The sequence below is a fragment of the Ascaphus truei genome, chromosome 3 (assembly GCF_040206685.1).
Source record: "Ascaphus truei isolate aAscTru1 chromosome 3, aAscTru1.hap1, whole genome shotgun sequence".
Classification (NCBI taxonomy): domain Eukaryota; kingdom Metazoa; phylum Chordata; class Amphibia; order Anura; family Ascaphidae; genus Ascaphus; species Ascaphus truei.
In genome coordinates, this window is record NC_134485.1 from 7,706,654 (window position 1) to 7,727,910 (window position 21,257).

The window sequence follows — 21,257 nt, forward strand, 5'->3', positions numbered from 1 at the left end:
ACCCAAATACAGAACACTTTTTGGTGCCCGCAGTGCGGATTGGTTAATACAGTCAATGTAATATACATTTATCTTACACTGCAATGAGATATAAATGCATTTCTCTGCAAGATCTCGGATATTATTCAAAATAGTTTGATTCCTGTATTAAAGCGATTTACCAAATACACATAAGGTTATACACCAAGTGTATTTGCACATAGGGAGTACAGCGTTTCAAAACTGGGATTTGGTTGAACAACTTATGACTCCTATGTTCATATCCAGAATACCAGTCACAGTGTAGGTTAAATGCGAACCCTTTCTTTTAATTATTTAATTGGTGGAAGCAGTCACACACCTTGGATTGCTCACGGCATTAACTCCACCCACCAATCACTAGATGGGGTATATACGACCGTCTCTGGCGACTCCCTATACTCCAAAAAGAGGCTGAGGAGAGCTCTACTACCAAATATTTGAAATAAACCCTAATCCCTAATATATATATAATTAGGTGGTGCACCCTTGAGCAAAGATAATGCAAAAAATAAAGAAATACAGCACCAAAAGACGGATACTGTGAACGCTCCAAAACGAGGCACTCAAAGGGTGCCGGTATCCCCTGCAGAATTTAAATGTCCCGGTCACGTGACGCGGAAGCTTTCAAAGTGCATGGGATACCGGCACCCCATAACGGGGCCTGTATCTCCTTAAGTAGGGGTCCCTGGACCTGAAACCAATGCGGTTCAGCTCCGGAGACCCCCTGCTCATGTACACTATTATTAAAATGTATTTATTTTGTGTACGATCGCCTGTAACAGCCTTGGATGGAGATGCCAAATCTCCATGCAAATGTTACAGGCGGCTTATTTTTTCTATCAGCTATCGTACGTGAAGTTTCAGTGCGCTAGCAGAGGGAAAAAACCTTGCACGCACGATAAGCCAGTTTTGGGCACGTCCGATAGAAAATGGGCTCAGGGCCTTAGTGAATCGCGGCGCCAGCTTCATTTTTTATCAGACGTGCTAATTTTTTTCAGGCCAGCGCCAAAGCTCGGAGCTTAGTGCATAGCCCCCTTAGTGTTTCAAGATCAGCTGATGCAACGCTTTCCTCCCAACATACGGGCTTGGATCTTTAACCATTAGCCCAAAACCTGGGAGGACGCTGCCCGGATGGCCGACGAGTATGTGTATTGTATTGTATGTCTTTATTTATATAGCGCCATTAATGTACATAGCGCTTCACAGCAGTAATACATGTGGTAATCATATAAATAACAGATAATATAAATAACAGATCATGGGAATAAGTGCTTTAGACATTAAGGAAGAGGAATCCCTGCTCCGAGGAGCTTACAGTCAAATTGGTAGGTAGGGAGAACGTACAGAGACAGTAGGAGGGAGTTCTGCTAAGTGCGTCTGCAGGGGCCAAGCTTTATGTATCATGTGTTCAGAATAGCCACAGTGCTATTCGTATGCTTCTTTAAGCAAGTGTGTCTTAAGGTGGGTCTTAAAGGTGGATAGAGAGGGTGCTAGTCGGGTACTGAGGGGAAGGGCATTCCAGAGGTGAGGGGCAGTCAGTGAAAAAGGTTTAAGGCGGGAAATGGCTTTAGATACAAAGGGGGTAGAAAGAAGACATCCTTGAGAAGAACGCAAGAGTCTGGGTGGTGCATAACGAGAAATTAGGGCTGAGATGTAAGGAGGGGCAGAAGAGTGTAAAGCTTTAAAAGTGAGGAGAAGAATGGAGTGTGAGATGCGGGATTTGATCGGAAGCCAGGAGAGGGATTTCATGAGGGGAGATGCTGAGACAGATCTCGGAAAGAGTAGAGTGATTCTGGCAGCAGCGTTTAGGATAGATTGTAGGGGAAACAGGTGAGAGGCACGAAGGCCGGACAGCAGGAGGTTACAGTAATCAAGACGGGAGAGAATGAGGGCCTGAGTCAGAGTTTTAGCAGTCGAGCAACAGAGGAAAGGGCGTATCTTTGTTATATTGTTGAGGAAAAAGCGACAGGTTTTAGAAATGTTTTTAATGTGAGGGGCGAATGTGAGAGAGGAGTCGAGTGTGACCCCAAGGCAGCGTGCTTGGCTACTGGGTGAATGGTCGTAGTTCCAACAGTAATGTGGAAGGAGTTAGTAGGGCCAGGTTTGGGAGGAAGTATGAGGAGCTCTGTTTTAGCCATGTTGAGTTTAAGGCAGCGGAGGGCCATCCAGGATGATATAGCAGAGAGACATTCAGAAACTTTGGTTTGTACAGCAGGTGTAAGGTCGGGTGTTGAGAAATATATTTGTGTGTCGTCAGCATAGAGGTGATAATTAAACCCAAAAGATGTTATTAGGTCACCTAGAGAGAGTGTATACTGAGAAAAGAGAAGAGGTCCCAGGACAGAGCCCTGGGGTACCCCCACAGAGAGATCAATAGAGGAGGAGGAGGTGTTAGCAGAAGAGACACTGAAAGTACGATGGGAGAGGTAGGATGAGATCCAGGATAGAGCTTTGTTCCGAATGCCAAGAGTATGGAGAATATGAAGGAGAAGAGGGTGGTCCACGGTGTCAAATGCTTCAGAGAGGTCGAGTAATATGAGCAGAGTGTAATGACCTCTGTTTTTGGCAGCATGGAGGTCGTCAGTTATTTTAGTGAGGGCTATTTCTGTGGAGTGAGCAGAGCGGAAGCCAGATTGTAGAGGGTCTAGGAGAGAATAGGTGTTGAGAAAATGGAGCAAGCGAGAGAATACAAGACGTTCAAGGAGTTTAGAGGCAAAAGGCAGGAGGGAGACAGGTCGATAGTTAGAAAGACAGGTAGGGTCAAGCTTGCTGTTTTTGAGTAATGGTATGACTGTTGCATGTTTGAAGGAGGATGGAAAGATTCCAGAGCAGAGGGAGGAGTTAAAAATGTGCGTGAGCGTAGGGATTATAGTAGGAGCAAGAGGTTTTAGGAGATGGGAGAGAATGGGGTCAAGAGGGCAAGTGGTAGAGGGTGAAGAGGCGATCAACAGCGACACATCCTCCTCTGAGACAGTGGAAAAAGAGTCAAGGAAGGCAGGATTGCGCGGGACTAGCCAGCAGTTCCCAGAGCAGGGGCCCGAGCAGCCCCGGGAGCTAAAACTACACCTCAGTGGACAGTTAAAACTGCAGCTGCAAGCAAAGCGCCAAAAGCTTCAGAATTCAAACACGAGAGGAGGTGTTTTACCTGCAACAAGGTCAGGCACCTTTGACCCGATTGCCCGGACTGGGACCGGTCCGGAGGACCCCATCAGAGGCACCACTCCCAAGCAGCGAAACCAGTTGCCCATGTGCGACTGGCACCATCGGAGGGAACAAGCGCAGCCGTGACACCAGCCGACAGAGGGATGACCACGGAGGCACCAACTCTTTCCACCTCAGGTCCTGCAGGGGAGGATGGGGGGCATCAGATTGCACCAGTCGGGCTGCAACCCAACGATGCCCAGCAGAAGCATCTGCGGAGGGTGACCATCGGAGACCGGCAAGCAGACGGGTTGCTGGACTCTGGTGCCATCGTGACTCTGGTCCACCCTGATATGGTGCGGCCAGAGGATTGCACCAAGGCACCAGGATGCAAGTGACTATGCCAGACGGAGTACCGTGGTCACTCCAAGTTGCCTGGGTCTTTTTGGACTGGGGGGCGGGTCGTGGCATGAGGGAGGTTGGGGTATTGCCCGGGTTGGATGCTGAGGTGCTCCTTGGCAATGATCTGGGCATATTATCTGTGTTTTTATTACGGAGCTGACGTCTGCTGCACCGGTTGCAGCGATTACCAGGAGCCAGTCCGCAAAGATCACAGCAGCAGCCCCTGTCCCCCTGCATTTGGGACCTATGGTTCCAGCATTCTCTGAGGAGAACAGACAGGTAAGCCAGACTCAGTCCGCTTCTGACACTGACTTACTGTACCCTGTCCCTGTCCCCTGACTCAGGTATGACCGGGGGGTGGCCAGAATTAGGCGCTCAGTTTAGGGAAGCCCAAAACCTGGGAGGACACTGCCCGGATGGCCGAAGAGTATGTGGCCAGCAGGATTGCTTTGGACGAGCCAGCAATTCCCAGAGCAGGGGCCCGAGCAGCCCCGGGAGCTAAAACTACCCCTCAGAGGACAGTTTAAACTGTAGCAGCAAGCAAAGCGCCAAAAGCTGCAGAATTTAAACACGAGAGGAAGTGTTTTTCCTGCTACCAGGTCGGGCACATTAGACCCGATTGCCCAGATCGGGACCGGTTCAGAGGACCCCATCAGGGGCACCGCTCCCAAGCAGTGAAAAAAGTCATCCGTGCGCGACATGCACCATCGGAGGGAACCAGTGCAGCCATGACGCCAGCCGACAGAGGGATGACCACGGAGGCACCAACCCTTGCCGCATCAGGACCTGCAGTAGAGTACGGAGGCATCAGGTTGCGCCAGACAGGCTGCAACCCAACGATGCCCTGCAGAAGCATCTGAGGAAGGTGACCATAGGAGACCGGCAAGCAGACGGGTTGCTGGACTCAAGTGCCACTGTGACTCTGGCCGTGACACCTTCCGTTTCCTGATGTCTGCTGCTACTCTCCACGCAGAGGCCTGCTTTGGACAACAGTGCTGAAGCGCTGTTTTTTCCCCGGCGCTGCCCTGCGGTGCTCTTCGGCCAGACTGCTGTCTCCCCCTACAGAGACTGGCGTCATGGGCTGTTCCCGCTCCTTGCGCAGTGTCCACTCCAGCACTCACACTCCTATGCTGAAGCGGGGAGCTCCTGTCTTCCCGTTGCCGAACTCCTGCCTGAATAACGACGATGCTGCCTTCTCCAATCCTGACCCTGGCTTGTCCCCAGACAACGCTGCCTTCTCCAGTTCTGATCCCGTCTTGTTTGACAATGGACTTGGCCCTCCAGATCCGACTACGTGGTTTAAGGTCGGTGATTATGTAACCCCACCTCAGCCCCGCGGTCTGGTCTCGGTTTGTGGTGAGCATGTCCGTGACACTACTCTACTGGCTCCTCCCCATGACCGCGGCAAGTATCAGGACTAACCCACTCTCCCCAAACCAGACCAGGCTATGCTGACAATCCATTCTCCAGGCTTGCCTCCGCGCTGTGGGTGCGCAGTTTTATACTTTCTTACCTCAGTACCGGTGTCCCGTCGTGTTCTGGGTGAGCGCAAGCGTTACACTGAGGAAAGATCCCACTTGACCCTCTGGATACGTTTTAGCCAAGCCGACCGAGAAAGCCAACTTCCTGATCAAACACCTAATCTCACATATCGTGACGGCCGCCAGATGCACAATAGCGGAAGCCTGGAAGAGCCAATCACCCCCTTCCAAAAAGAAGGTCATAACCAGAATAGAGGAGGTAATGCTGATGGAGAGACTCTCAGTCTTCCTCAGACACACTACCGAAAAGTTTCTTAAGATCTGGGATCCATAGCAAGAAGCCGAAACTTAGGAGACTGTCAGGGTAACAAAGAGAGGAACTACTGTAGATTCAGATAAAGGAAGAGACGGAACAACCTTTCTCTCCACCCTCCCCCTCGCATCCCCTCTCTCCCCTCCCATCCCCCCTCCCATCCCCTCTCTTCCCTCCCATCCCCCCCCCCCCCCACAAATGTTTTTTTTCTTTATCATATCTTATCGAATTGTTTAAAAGTATAAAAACAATGTAAAAAAAATTTGGGGACTGAAGAAGTCAAAAGGGACTACCATAGATATGTGTTATGAATATTGTCATGTAATAACCTTGTTGGAGAAGAATAAACTCAATAAAAATATTTGGGGGGAAAAAACCCACCAGAATAAAGTAAATTAAAGTATCACTTACCCCTGTAAACCCCTGTTTGGCTTCTCATGCTGTGGATCCAGGGACAGTAAAGCTGGCTACACATGTAAATATATGCATACAATACGTTCATTTTATTAAATCCTCCAATATAAAAAGTAAATACAAGTAGATATCACCGCATTAAATATATGTAAGATTTCCTGTATATAAAACTGTTATCTTGTTCCTCTCTTAGGAAAGTTTCGGCCAGACTCCTCGGTCAGCGTGCAGTGAGAGCTGTTCTCCTGGATACAGGAAAGCTTCTCGGCAGGGTCAGCCCGCCTGCTGCTATGTCTGTGTGCGATGTTCAGAAGGAGAGATCTCTAACACAACAGGTCAGTGCAAGTGACAGCCTCATACACTGAGAAACATATTACATACAGTATGAGTAGGATTCTTTTCATGCTGCGTCTTTCATTCAATGTTCTAGTATTTGTATTTTTCCTGGTGAAACACAGATTTTATGTAGGCTGTGATTCCTTACTTTTATTACACTACAATTACAGCTCTGTACACTATGATTTCCTCTATTAAAAACTATAATGCTGGTCCACTTAAAGGCATCACAACCTACATCAAATATACTGTATACTATTACATTTTGGAAAACTGCAACAATAGAACATAGAAAACTGCAACAATAATACATTATTCAGAAACGATATCCTGTGTACATTTATAGCTGGTGATTTTACTACAACAGCAACTGTACAGTAATTGTACTGTACATGTAGCACACTTTCCCCCACCCCCTGGGAGATATGGCGGCTACTGTGTGAGTGGGGCATTACCTGTGGCTCACAGGAGGCCTGAACCTCTGCTGCTGGGAACCTGGGGTGTACATGATCCATCTGGTGAAGGCGCCTCCACCTGCATGGGATCCTAACCGTGTTGGATAATCCCAAGCAGGACACTATATAAGTAATACACACTGTTATAGTATAACAAGTTTACCGAACGTGTAAGAATAATAACAATAATAACAGAACCACTCCGGCCACTTAGGGCCATAACACCACACTGTGCCCCCAGCACTGTGTCCATACCCCATGTGGGGTTTACCTCAAAGTACTGAGGTGCCCCTGGCACCCAACCACCCTGGTGTCCACAGAGTCATCCCACCAAAAGTGTGTGTGACAGCGCTGTCCACACCCGTGTGTTACTGTTGGTGCACTTGTAGAATGGTGGTAAACCTGCCGGGTGCTCCAACACCCGGTAGTGCCAACTGAAGATAAGGGATCCGCTGATCCAGTGACGTTTTCCGTGATGGCGTCCACCTCCATGTGAGGTGGTATCAAGTTGGAGTGTCCCACCATGAAGATAGTCTCTGTGCCTTTCGACCACAGGCTACAACTGCTGCGCAGTGTTCTGCTGTGTCCCTGACTAATGAAGTTAATCGGGAAGGCCTACCCACCCTTGGGGACAATACTCCCTTCACCCAACCCCACTACCCACAACAAAAACACAACACAGAACAGCCCCACTACTCACCTCCTAGGCCCCACAATAAACATTACCATATTTAATAAACAATACATAACCCACCCACCCCCTGTGCCCCCATAAAAAACATGATTTATTATTTTGCATAAAGGCTTAATACACCAGGCCGACGGTAGTCCCCGGTGGTCCCGATGGGTGTCTGCAGGCCCCACTTTGCAGCATAGGGGAGTGCCCACAGGTTTCTGGGGGTCTCCGGGTGGTCCCCGCTAGGCACTGTAGGCCTCCGGGTGGCCCCCTCGGTCACCAAGGGGCCACAATGTGGTCCACGGGTGGGCCCGCGAGTCTCTGGGGGTCATCCCCACAGTTGTCTGGGGGCCCTCGGATGGTTCCCACGGGGGTTGGGGCCCTCAGGTGGTCTTTGCGGGTCTGCGGGGCCCCCACAGCTGTGAGGCTCCCGGTTCTTCCCCGCAGGTGTCCCCTAGTGGGTCCACAGGTGGTACCCGTGGGCATCCGGGGGTCCTCAGGTTGTCTCCATAGGTCCATGCAGACCAAAGGTACCAACCCCGTATGTAAAAAAATAAAACACGGGCCTACATTATAATAAATCATAACCCCCCCCCCCCTTCCCCACCACGAACACATGCAGTACAGTAATGGGCAAAATAACTATTATCCAGATATGGATAATAGATTATTTGCCCATTATTAAACACATTAACCAGCATAAATAAAGTAAATAAATATAATTCTACTTACCACAGCAATATGAAGGCTGTCTTCGCCAGCAAGGTCCCTGTCCTCCGTTGCCAGAAAAATACTATGCAAATACATTCTAATGTCCCTTAACCCCTTAATCACCTTAGCGGTTAATGTGAAAAAAGCAGACCTCTTGTGGCGCTATGGAACGAAGACAATTGCACTCCTGTGTGCAATAATAAATCAGTACTGATGATATGCAATATTCAGATGACTTGGCACCTCAAGAAACAGGAGACAAGAAATGTGAAAAACACTACCATAGTGTATTACCCCAATGAAAATGCACTAATATTGCTGGCAAATAGCAATGTAATATTCCAATGGAAACAAATTATAAAAATGTGTACCAGTGTAGAGCACAATATAACAATCATAAAATCGGTGCTCCTTGCACTCTATGTAAAAGTTGCTCTGCCAATGGGAAAAATTGAAATCCTGCACACAACAGGTGACTAGGACATGAGCCTTAGTGTGGAAATGTCACTTGCTTCGGTACACCGTTCTCAGTGGGTGTTTAATCGTCAGTTTTCCAGGGATTCTTGCCGTCCGGACTCAGCTGTTCTGAAACCTCACCGCTCGGCTCCTTTGCTGACGTCACAAATTTCCTACTACGGTGTCAGTGCTGTGCCATAAACTTCCAACGCATTTCGAAACTCTTACAGTAATACGAGTCTCTTCATCAGGGATAAATTGTAAGGTGGGTATGCTTTACTATTTATACCCTAATACATATCCAATCAATTTGATGCATATAGTTAAATGATATACACTCATAATTCGACATGTTACTCATGACAATGATTCTGCATTTAGATCTGCATTAAGATCCAAACATGATAGTTAATTACATCTTTTTAGGTCACACATGAAAATTTTATATATATGTATACAAGCATACCCCACATTAACGTACGCAATGGGTCCAGAGCATATATGTAAAGCGAAAATGTACTTAAAGTGAAGCACAACCTTTTCCCCACTTATCGATGCATGTACTGTACAGCAATCATCATATACGTGCATAACTGATGTAAATAATGCATTTGTAAAACGCTCTATAGTCTCCCCACTTGCGCACAGTTTCGGTACAGGTAGGGAGCCGATATTGCTGTTCAGGACGTGCTGACAGGCGCATGTGCAAAGTGCGGTTTGCCTATTGGGCAATATGTCCTTACTCGCGAGTGTACTTAAAGTGAATGTCCTTAAACCGGGGTATGCCTGTAATAAAGGCATTTAGTGAGACAATCGGACCACTCATTAAAGAGTAATGGAGATATATGGAACACATGATATAAATGAATAACATGCATACTTAGCATACTTAATACTTAATAACCACAACAGTAATTAAGGGGTCAAAATTACTATTATCCACATATGGATAATAATGCATTTGCCCATTTAAAATACATATAACATTCAATAAATACAGTAAAAACATATTCCACTTACCTTTTACAGGCACCCACGATGAAGGCCGTCTTCGTCCTCATCTTCATCCTGCCCATGCCCCCGCCGGTGCTGCAAAACATACACAAGAATAAAAACATCCAATGTAATGACCCCTAACCCCTTAATCACCATAGCGGTTATTAACCGCTTCAGTCATTAAGGGGTTAACCCACCCTCACCCACCACTCGGGAGGCCTACATACCCTCCCCCACTAACCCCCCACCCCATGAGGCCTAACCACCAACACCCACTACCCAGCCGGGAGGCCTACCCACATACCCTTGGGGCCAATACCCCCTACCCCCACCCCCAGTACAGTTTCTTAAACAACACTTTAACCTCCTGTACTGTCCAGTACTAACCTCACATGTCCATATTTCCATCCAATTCTGCATCTCACCTTCTTTTTGCTGGTCTCGGATACAGTGAGATTGTGATTTTGCAGCAGAGTGTATTTGACCCTTAAGGCACTCTTCTCATCATTCTCTTCACTTATTTTGTCGAGCAGAAAAGTTGTCTCCCTACAGTGTACAGAAAAACAACAATCCGGTAAGTTACAGTGCAGTAGGCCACAAGTACAGCACATCATTTACAGTAAACAATAATAGATAGATATACTGTATTATATAGTAATATAAATAAACAGAAATAACATAATGTTAGATAGATCTATACTATATAGTTATATTAATACTGTATGCAGCAATATAAACAATAATAGATATATATACTGTATTACATAGTAATATAAATAAACAGAAATAACCATAATGTTAGGTAGATCTATACTATATAGTTATATTAATACTGTATGCAGCAATATAAACAATAATAGATAGATATACTGTATTATATATGTAATGGGTTTTCCCCCACCCAATCGCAGATTACAGTGTGGGCGCGGAGAACATACAGTGTTACTCGTGTGTGGTGCGTCACCTGTTGGCTCACAGGAGGGCTGAGCTTCCGCCACGGAGAACCTGGGGCAATTATAACACTATGGGTAACCACTTACTCGATGCAGCGCCTCCACCTGCGATGGCTCCCACATGACAATGTAAGCCAGCCAATCAGAGCGTGGGAACTCCATCCCTACTCTGATTGGTTCAAGTACCATGTGAGTCCGGCCATGTGTCATTTCATGACGTTTTCTTAAAGGCAATAGCAGCAATGCCATTCTGATTGGCTGTGCTGGCATTGCCTTTAAGTGACGTCATCAATTTTTTTACATCGGCCAAAACACATGGTTTTCACGGCCCAATCAGGGCCGTGGGAACCATATGACGACAAATGTGACGTCATAGGCCTTTAAAAGCCTATGTCGTCTCATTTTGAAGGCAGATGCCGAGGAGGACGGACCTCCTCCTGAAGATTGAAGACCAGGGCGTGGCACCGGACGTCAAGAAGACCCCGGAACAAGGTATTTTAATACAGATTCACTAAGAATAAAACTAGTACAACCCTTGATTGTCATGTTTTATTATTTTAATGTTTAATTTGTTATGTTTTTTTCTTTTATGGTTTCCTGTTCCTGGATCGTGTCGTGGATTGTTTCGTGGATGTCTTCGTGGCTTGGTTTCTGGATTGGTTCCTGCACTTGTTCTTGGATTGGTTCCTGCACTTGTTCTTGGATTGGTTCCTGGTTTGGTTCGTGGATTTGTTCCTGGATTGTGTCGTGGATGGTGTCGTGGATGGTGTCGTGGATTGGTACGTGAGTAAGCTGATCAACGGGAGTCGGTGGGGGCAAGTAATGGTAAGTTAAATAAAGAAATGTTCTTAATGTAACTGTTTTTTTTGTTGCTTTTTCATGTTTTCATTTTTTATAATGCATATCATTTCTTCCCACTGTATGTATGTCTGTATGTATGTGTACAGATATATATACAGGGTAAGAAATGATAGTGTTGTTAAAGCTTCTTATTCTGTATTGTTAATCATTGTGGCTATGCATTGATGTGTGCTAAATGTATTTTATTTTTAGACAGATGTAAGTTTTGGGCTTCCAGGCCGTACAGTAGGATATGGAAAGCCTTGCTTTAGTATATTGTAATTGTTGGTGTACTTTTTTCTATGTTTTGAAGTTGTTCTCTGTTAGGATAGCTTTAGTTCATTGTGTAATTGGTATGGATGGTATTTTAATTGTTTAGGGATGTAAGTGATGTGTGGTAATTCATTGATGGTGAGTTTATTGGATTAAATAATATACTTCTTGTGATGTATGGCGATTTGAGTGGCATTATTGTATTGTTAACATTGATTTGCAGCGTGTACATGCAGTTTACATGTTATGCTACATGTATACACTGTAAATGCAATGTTTTATGAGGCATGTGAGCCTACAGATTGAATGATTAAATGGAATTTGGTTAGGCAATGGGTATTTATTTCACTGAGGATGTTATGCATAACTGTTGTAGGCATTGCAGGATGGCTTCACCCCTTAATTACCTTTCAGGTTAGTACCCGATAAGGTGATTAAGGGGTTCAGTGTTATGTTAATGATATTCAAATGTTGTGGCTATTTATAATGTTGGCAACGGACCCCAAGGATGATGCTGGCGACGGAGACTTCTTATTGATGAGGTTAGTACAATTTTCTTTACATTTTAACGGTATTGAATGTGTTTAATAATGGCCAAATAATGTATTATCCCTATGTGGATAATAGTTATTTGGCACATTATTGTACTGTATGTGCTGGGGGAGGGGGTATTAGGCCCAAGGGTATTTGGTAGGACTCCCCTGTGGGTATTGGGTGAGGGTGGTTGGGGGGCTTTGTGGGGGAGGGTATGTGGGTGATGGTGGCTTAACCCCTTAATAACTGTAGCGGTTAATAACCGCTATGGTGATTAAGGGGTTAGGGGACATTAATTTGGATGTTGTAATTCTTGTGTTTGTTTTGCAGAAGCGGATGGGGCATGGGCAGGATGAAGATGAGGATGGCCTTCATCGTGGCAGTGGGACATGGGTGAGTGCTATATGTATTTAAAGTCTTTATTGTTGTGTATGTATTTTAAATGGACAACTGCACTATTATCCATTTGTGGATAATAGTCATTCTGCCCATTACTATACTGTATGTTGTGTATTGCTGCTATGTTTATTGGGGGCATTTGTCCCCAATAAACATGCTACTATGCGTTAACCCCTTCATTGCCTTAGCGGCTATCCGCTATGGTAATGAAGCAGCATTAATGTATTTTAATAATATTGTGCGGAAGCAGGAGGCCCCCTGAGCTGTAGCGCATTTATTTGTGGCTCAGAGACCCCCTGCCTCCCGAGTTACAGGCCCCGGTTTGGGCCATCGGTTACAGTGTGGACGCCATGTTTATTGCGGGGACGCTATAAACATGGCGGCGACACTGCCACCCGATGACACATACCGGGGCCTGTAACTCGGGAAGCAGGGGGTCCCTGCTCCACAAAGCAATGCGGTTCAGCTCAGGGGACCCCCTGCTCACTGTACAGTATAATTAAAAAGACATTCATGCTGCTTCATTACCGTTGCACATAGCCGCCAAGGTAAGGAACGAGTCTTTATTGATGTGTGTGTGTTTTATTTATACTGTACATGTGCAGAGGGTCTCTGGAGCAGAACCGCGTTGGTTTGAGGTCCGGGGACCCCCTGCCCCCCGAGATACAGGCCCCTTTATGGGGTGCCGGTATCCCTCTGGTTTGTTTACAGGTCGCGGTCACGTGATCGGGACCTTTAAACGCCGAGGGATACCGGCACCTCATAAAGGGGCCTGTATCTCGGGGGGCAGGGGGTCCCCGGACCTCAAACCAATGCGGTTCAGCTCCGAAGACCCCCTGCACATGTACACTATGAGTAAAAGTTGTTTTTAAATACTTTTTTTGGTGCCGAAGTTTGCGCTGAGAGAGCGGCTTGTCTCTCTCAGCTGCAAACATCTATCGGCACCAAAGGCTTATCGGGAGCCTTATCGGGAGCCAGGCTGTATCGCCACAGGTCATCGGCAGCTTTGCTTTCGCAGTGCTTCGGCAGGGATCGGAAGGATTCGGCCCTTACTGAATACTGCGAGGGCAAATCGCCAAAAAAAGGCCGATCCCCCACCTATCCGCCACACTTGGTGAAAAGATTTTATCGGGCCTTACTGCATGAGGCCCTAAGGGCCCGTTGGTGCACTTGATGTTATGTATAGTACCTGCCCGAGCACTCCCATGCTCGGATCTCCAACTGGCTTCACAAAGGATCAGTCGTGTGATGATTCCGTCTGATCCTAAACTGGAGATATTCTACGGGGCCCCGACTTGAGCCCGAACTTCTTTACTGGAACCGCAGCGTCCGCTGTGTCCCTAAATGGTTCCCTCTGAACTACAGTGATCCGCTCTGTACTATAGGCCATCCCTATCTGTACAGCAACCTGTATGGCTTAGGGGGAAACTCCTAGGGACCTACAGGGTTAATAACCTGCCCCACTCCCCTAACTCTTCCCAGTCCTGACTATTACTTAACTGATCCCAGCGCCTGCAGCAACAAGCTGTGACCCACTGGATGCGTGCAGCCAACGTGCTGCACAACACTGTGTCTGCCTGTCAGACCTCACGGCACTGACAGCCGTGACCCTGACAAGACAGCACACACTCTCTAAGGGCAGCGTCCCTATCTTGGGCCGTCCCTATTCAATTACCCACTAACCTGGTGGGGAGTTGGGGCCTACCTGGGTTGTGGGTACCTATCTGGGCGCAGGAGCTGCACTCGCTCCCCGCACCCTTCCTTCCCTCACAGCTCCCTGGCTCCAACTGACTAACGTGCTGCAAGCGCGCGAAATGTATCCACTCTGCAGGGATATCTTAAGCCCTATTGGCTCCCTGGCATCACGTGGGGCACGCAGAGGCTCATGGGACTCGTAGTCCCTGCTCAGAGCCTTCCCTGGTAGGCTAGGGCTTCGCGGGCTTTCTATCTCCTGTCCTGCGCCTGCACAAGCTGTCTGGGGCAGCCTCAACATTTCCCTGACTAGCCTCACGCTCGCGCAACTTCTCCCTAGCTCTGGGGCCCTACCTGCGCCTGCGCGATCACTGCGCATGCGCGAGTCTCTCCTCAATGGCGGCGCCCTCTTCGCTAGCCGCCGGGACGCTAGCGACGCGACCGCGGCCTTAGCAACGGCCCGATCGCGTCCCCGGCAACCGGCCGCATGCAGGGGAAGACGCGCTGCTCCCTGCTCCGGCCCCCACCCTTGGAAGCAGCCGTCGGGTCCGTCGGCACCCGCGACCGCGCTGCAGAAGAGGAGGGGGGTCTCCAGGAGCCACGGGAGCTCCAGGCTACATATAGTAATATAAATAAACAGAAATAACCATAATGTTAGATCTATACTATATAGTTATATTAATACTGTATGCAGCAATATAAACAATAATATATATACTGTATTATATAGTAATATAAATATACTTACGCGTTAGTTACCGATGGTGTCCTCGTGCGTTGTTTGATCTTTCCGTGTGCATGATAGCACACAGTGGTTGATGCACAACGAGGCAGAAGCAGCTAACCAGCGTTGGATATCTGCAATTCGTCGTGTACATCTCCTTAATTCTCATGCTGAGATCCTTTGAAATATTTTTTACAGGCATTGCTGCGAGTAGAAAGAAATACAAACACAAGACTGTATATTCGATGTTTAGTTGATGTGTATTCAGTGTGCAGTGAATCCACAAAATGGATGGTGTATTTATACGTTAATGACACACATTAGGGTACGCCCACTTTTAACAGCTGTAGCTCGTCGCCATGCATTAAAGATTACACGCTTTGCATAGCCCACCACTTGATGATCTGTATCTGAACATTCCCTTGTCCAGATACTGCATTGTGCCATCTGTTTCCATGGATCAACCCCGATTCTACGGACGCAAGAACACACTCGCCTCTGCCGTGCCTGTCACGCAGAGAAAGCGAAAGGCAGGAGCCATTTCCAAGCCAAGGCCAAAGCGAAAGGCAAAGGCTAATAAAGAAAACCTTCTGCTGACCCCAAAGGCTAAGGGTTTTAATACACGTAAGCCTTATTACTGCTGCGGCAGACTTTATTCTAACCAATAACCGGTTTGTCCCTGGCTTGTTGCTGGAATGCCACGCTGTTCACCCGGAGCATGGCGCATTCCTTTTGCTTTCCCAGCCACGGGTTATGACCAGCTGACGCGCGGTTGATGTGTTAATTGATAATGGTTCAGGATTTAATAGGCTGCAATGCTTCGCGTGTCTGCCAGATGGCATAAATTCATGAATTGTAATGCAGTATATATATATATATATACTGTATAACAACAACCCCTATAACCCCTAACATACACATACAGTAATGTATATACACATCAATGATACTATAGGCCGGCGGGGGTGAGATGTGTTTGTAGCAGAGAGAGATCCGCTGCTCTCTCTGCGCAAACATCGGCACATTAAAAATTATTTAAAATACATTTTTATTCATAGTGTAGATGTGCAGGGGGTCTCCGGAGCTGAACCGCATTGGTTTCAGGTCCTCTGCTTCCCGAGATACAGGCCCCTTTATGAGGTGCCGGTATCCCTCTGCATTTAAAAGTCCCGATCACGTGACCGCGGCATGTAAACCAAGCAGAGGGATACCGGCACCCCCTAAAGGGGCCTGTATCTCGGGGAGCAGGGGGTCCCCAGACCTAAAACCACAGCGGTTCAGCTCCGGAGACCCTCTGCACATCTACAGTATGAATAAAACACACACATCAATAAAGAATCATTCCTTACCTTTGCGGCTATGTGCTATGGTAACGAAGCAGCATGAATGTATTTTTAATAATATTGTACAGTGAGCAGGGGGTTCCCTGAGCCAGAAATCAAAGCTCAAGGGACCCCCTGCTCCTGCACAATATTATTAAAATACAGAAATGCTGCTTCATTACCATAGCTGATAGCCGCTAAGGCAATGTAGGGGTTAACCCACCGTGCCCGCTTTATTGTGGGTAGCGGGGGTGGGTGAAGGGGGTATTTGGCCCTTGGTGTGAGTTTAGGACTTGCGGGGGGGTTGCGGGTGCACTTAACCCCTTCACGACCGTAGCAGTTAATACCGCTATGGTCATGAAGGGGTTAACCCCTCCCGCTACCCCCCTGCAATCCCTAAACAACCACCGTTGGGGCTAATACCCCCTTCACCCACCCCGGCTACCCACAATAAAAAAAATTCACACACAGCAGCCGCCCAAAAAATAAATAAATAAATCTAAATAAATACATGAATATAAATAAATAAATTTAAAATACATTTGTATTCATAGTGTAGATGTACAGGGGGTCTGCGGAGCTGAACTGCTGTGGTTTTAGGTCCGGGGACCCTCTGCTCCCCGAGATACAGGTCCCTTTATGAGGTGCCGGTATCCCTCTGCATTTAAAGGTCCCGATCACTTGACCGCGGCATGTAAACCAAGCAGAGGGATACCGGCACCCCCTAAATGGGCCTGTATCTCAGGAAGCAGGGGGTACCCGGACCTAAAACCACAGCGGTTCAGCTCCGGAGACCCTCTGCACATCTACAGTATAAATAAAACACACACATCAATAAAGAATCATTCCTTACCTTAGCGGCTATGTGCTATGGTAACGAAGCAGCATGAATGTATTTTTAATAATATTGTACAGTGAGCAGGGGGTTCCCTGAGCCAGAAATCAAAGCTCAGGGGACCCCCTGCTCCTGCACAATATTATTAAAATACAGAAATGCTGCTTCATTACCATAGCTGATAGCCGCTAAGGCAATGAAGGGTTAAGGCAGAATAGCATGTTTTATTGGGGACATTTGCCCCCAATAAACATTGCAATAAACAACATACAGTACAGTACACCCCCTGTGTATTTAAAATACATAAACAACAATAAATACATTAAATACATATTTTTAATGTGTCTGTTAAACCTCCCTGCCTTGACTGTAATCTATCTAAGGCCCCCTCCCCCTAATGTGTCTGTTACACAGATTACAGTCAAAGCAGGAAAGTTTAAGCCCCCCCTCCCCCTAATGTGTCTGTTCAACTTCCCTGCCATGACTGTAATTTGTGTAAAGCCCCTTCCCCCTAATGTGTCTGTTTAATCTCCCTGGCCTGTGTTTCTGTGAGTGCAGTGTATGTAAATGTGGGGAGGGGGAGGGGGATCCCGTGTAAATATAATGCAGCGCCTCACTGCCAATGGCCCACCCCGTGAGGCCTAACCACCCACACCCACTACCCACTACCCACCTGCCCATGGCCCCTCCGCTGCTGCAAAACAGAGACAAAAATTAAAACATCCAAAGTAATGTCCCCTAACCCCTCAATTACCATAGCGGTTTTTTAACCGCTACAGTCATTAAGGGGTTAACCCACCCTCACCCACCATTCGGGATGCCTACATACACTCCCACACTAACCCCCCACCCCGTGAGGCCTAACCACCCTCACCCACTACCCACACACAAGGGAGGCCTACCCACATATCCCCCCACCCCCAGTACCCACAATAAAACCAATACAGTGACCCACAATAAGCATCATTATATTTATTAAATACATTACCCACCCCCTGTGCCCCCCCATAAATACAAGATTTATCCTTTTACAAACAAGGTTCATAACGCAGCCCCACGCGAGTCCCCGGTGGGCTGGCGGGGCACCTGACAAACCTACAGGGTACCAGCAGCCCTTTTCAAACAGGTTCTGGAGGTCTGCTGGTGGGTCCCGCCAGCGCCATGGCCCCCAGGTGGTCTCCTTGGGACACCGTGGGCCACAATTGGGTCCCCACGGTAGGCCCAAGGATGTCTGGGAGCCCCGGGTCAGACCCACAGGTGTCTGCGGGGCCTCGGGTGGTTCCCACGGGGGTCTGGGGAACTCACGAGTGCTCACTATGGGTCTGCGGTGCCCCCACAGAAGTGGGACCACCCATCATCATCCCCGCACCTATGGGTCGGCGGTGCCCCCACAGATGTGAGGCCACCGCTTCATCCCCGCAGACTACGGGTCCGCGGTGCCCCAACAGATGTGAGGCCACCGCCTCATCCCTGCATGTGTCACCCGTGGAACCACCAGCCTGATACCCGTGAGATACCCGAGGAAACCACAGGTGGTCTCCAGAGGTCCCACGCGGAACCACGGAACAAACCCTGAATGTAAAAAAAATAAACCTGGCCTATACATTCAATACATACACCTCCCCCCCCCCCAACACCTACAGTACAATAATGTGCAAAATAACTATTATCCAGATATGGATAATCGATTAATTGACCATCATTAAAAACATTAATTAGCATATTCAAATAAATAAAGTGCTACTGACCTCATCAATACGAAGTGTCCATCGCCAGCAACATCCTTGTCTTGTCCACAAAACACATTGCCAAAACAAAGCCAATACATTGCAATTACATTCAGATATCAATTAACCCCTTAAACACCTTATCGGATAATAACCGCAAAGGTAATTAAGGGGTTAAGCCACACTGGCCCGATACCCAACCTTCACCCATGAATTTGTACAGTGGCTTCATCATGCAACTACAGTATATATACAGTATACAGTAGAGGCAGCGATTATTCTAACAAAAACCAGTGGCAATTCCCCAAAAGACCAAGGTACACCCAGGTACATTCTGAATACATGCCTTAAACTTTCCTTAAACTAGCCCCAGCATTTCTGCATTGATTAATGGCCTATCAGATTAACAGCAGGGGTCCCTGGCAGTCCCATTCAAACTGAATTGGACTGCCAGGGATCCCTGCTGTGTTAATCCTATGGGTCGTTAGTCAATGCAGAAATGCCTTAAACTTGCCTCAAACTAGCCAGAACATACCCAGCACATACCCTGAATGTAACCCGGCTAGTTTAAAGCAAGTGTTAGAATAATCGTTGCCTCTACTGTATATATATATATATATATATATATATATATATATATATACATACATATATATATATATATATATATATATATATATACAGAGAGAGAGAGAGAGAGAGAGAGAGAGAGAGAGAGAGAGAGAGAGAGAGAGAGAGAGAGAGAGAGAGAGAGAGAGATTCAGTATATAGAAACACACATGATGAACCAATATACAAATAAATGTAGAAGGGTTATCAAAACCATACTGTCATACAAATAACACTTCTCTATACAGACACACTACATTACAATGAATTTCCTTTAATAATCCTAACTGATTTTACAATCTAAATCATCAAATGACAAAGAAAAACCTCACATTCCAATCAATACATTGCATTTACATTGTATAAATGATGCATAAAATCTATGCACCATATACATTCTGCAAATGAATGTTAACAATATCATTGCAAGCAAAATACAAACACTTCCAAACAAGTCAACTATTTTAACCAATCAAGTAAACAAAAATCAATTAGCAATCATTATTTACATCCCTAAACAATTACAGTCCATCCCGAACAATGAAACAATTAACTAATTCACGCCTCGAGCAGAACAATTCAGCATGTGAAAAAATATACAAAGAGCCAACCGGAATACAAACTTTAAAACCAAGGCTAGCCCTGACCTCCCTCAAACACACAATACAATATCAACAATGACATCTATCTAATTTTAAAATACTTTAAACACACAATAAAGCATAGCAGCATAGACAAATTAATTTAAAACACATCAAATCAAGCTTTTAAAACAACATCATTTCTTACCCTGTATGTATATATCTCTCTAGACATATATACATACATACAGTTGAAGAAATGATATACCACAAAAAAAAAATACACATGTTAAAAAGCTTTTAAAAAAATTAACAAGTTAAATAAAATACATTTCTTTAGTTCACTTACCATTACTTGGCCCCACCGACTCCCGTTGCGCACCTTACTCACGAACCAATCCACCAGGCACAGGAACCCATAAAATAATAAACCATAAAAAAATAAACATTACACTAAAAATCCAAATCAATCCACGGGTCTTCTACTTGTAATCCATCTTCATCTGTATTCTTCTTTCTTCTATCTTCTTCCGGGCGGGGTCTTCTTTCCGTCATCGGCCACGCCCTGGCCTTCTTCTTCTGTAGGAGGTCCTTCCTCCTCCACGTCTGGCTTCAAAATGAGACGACATAGGCTTTTAAAGGCCTATGACGTCACATTTTCGTCATATGGTTCCCACGGCCCTGATTGGGTCGTGAAAACCATGTGTTTTGGCCGATTAAAATAAAAATGATGACGTCACTTAAAGGCAATGAAAGCACAGCCAATCAGAATGGCTTTGCTTCAATTGCCTTTAAGATGATGTCATTAAAAGAAACATGGCCGGCCTCACATGGTACGGTAGCCAATCAGAGTGTGGGAACTCCATCCCTACTCTGATTGGCTCTAGTATACCATGTGACAGAGGCATGGGGGAGAAAGGATGTGACGTTATTGAAAGCCTGTCACAGGGTACTACAGCCAATCAGAGTAGGGATGGAGTTCCCATGCTCTGATTGGCTCTAGTACCATGTGACAAGCTTTCAATGACATCACCGCTGTGATTTTAGGTCCGGGTACCCCCTGCTTCCCGAGATACAGGTCCCTTTAGGGGGTGCCGGTATCCCTCTGCTTGGTTTACATGCCGCGGTCACGTTATCGGAACTTAAATGCAGAGGGATACCGGCACCTCATAAAGGGACATGTATCTCGGGGAGCAGGGGGTCCCCGGACCTAAAACCACAGCGGTTCAGCTCCGGAGACCCCCTGCACATCTACACTATGAATAAAAATGTATTTTAAATTTATTTATTTATATTCATGTATTTATTTATTTATTTAGATTTATTTATTTATTTTTTGGGCGGCTGCTGTGTGTGAATTTTTTTTATT

The 21,257-nt window shown here is 46.4% G+C and overlaps 1 protein-coding gene across 1 annotated transcript in view; it reads left to right on the plus strand.

Moving 5' to 3' along the window:
• LOC142490610 (vomeronasal type-2 receptor 26-like) overlaps positions 1-21,257 on the plus strand; it is a 117,113-nt gene that overhangs the window by 71,356 nt on the left and 24,500 nt on the right. The window contains exon 3 of the mRNA XM_075593027.1: positions 5,981-6,104. Within this exon, the coding sequence (XP_075449142.1) occupies positions 5,981-6,104 (124 nt within the window). The remainder of the gene's footprint in view (positions 1-5,980; positions 6,105-21,257) is intronic.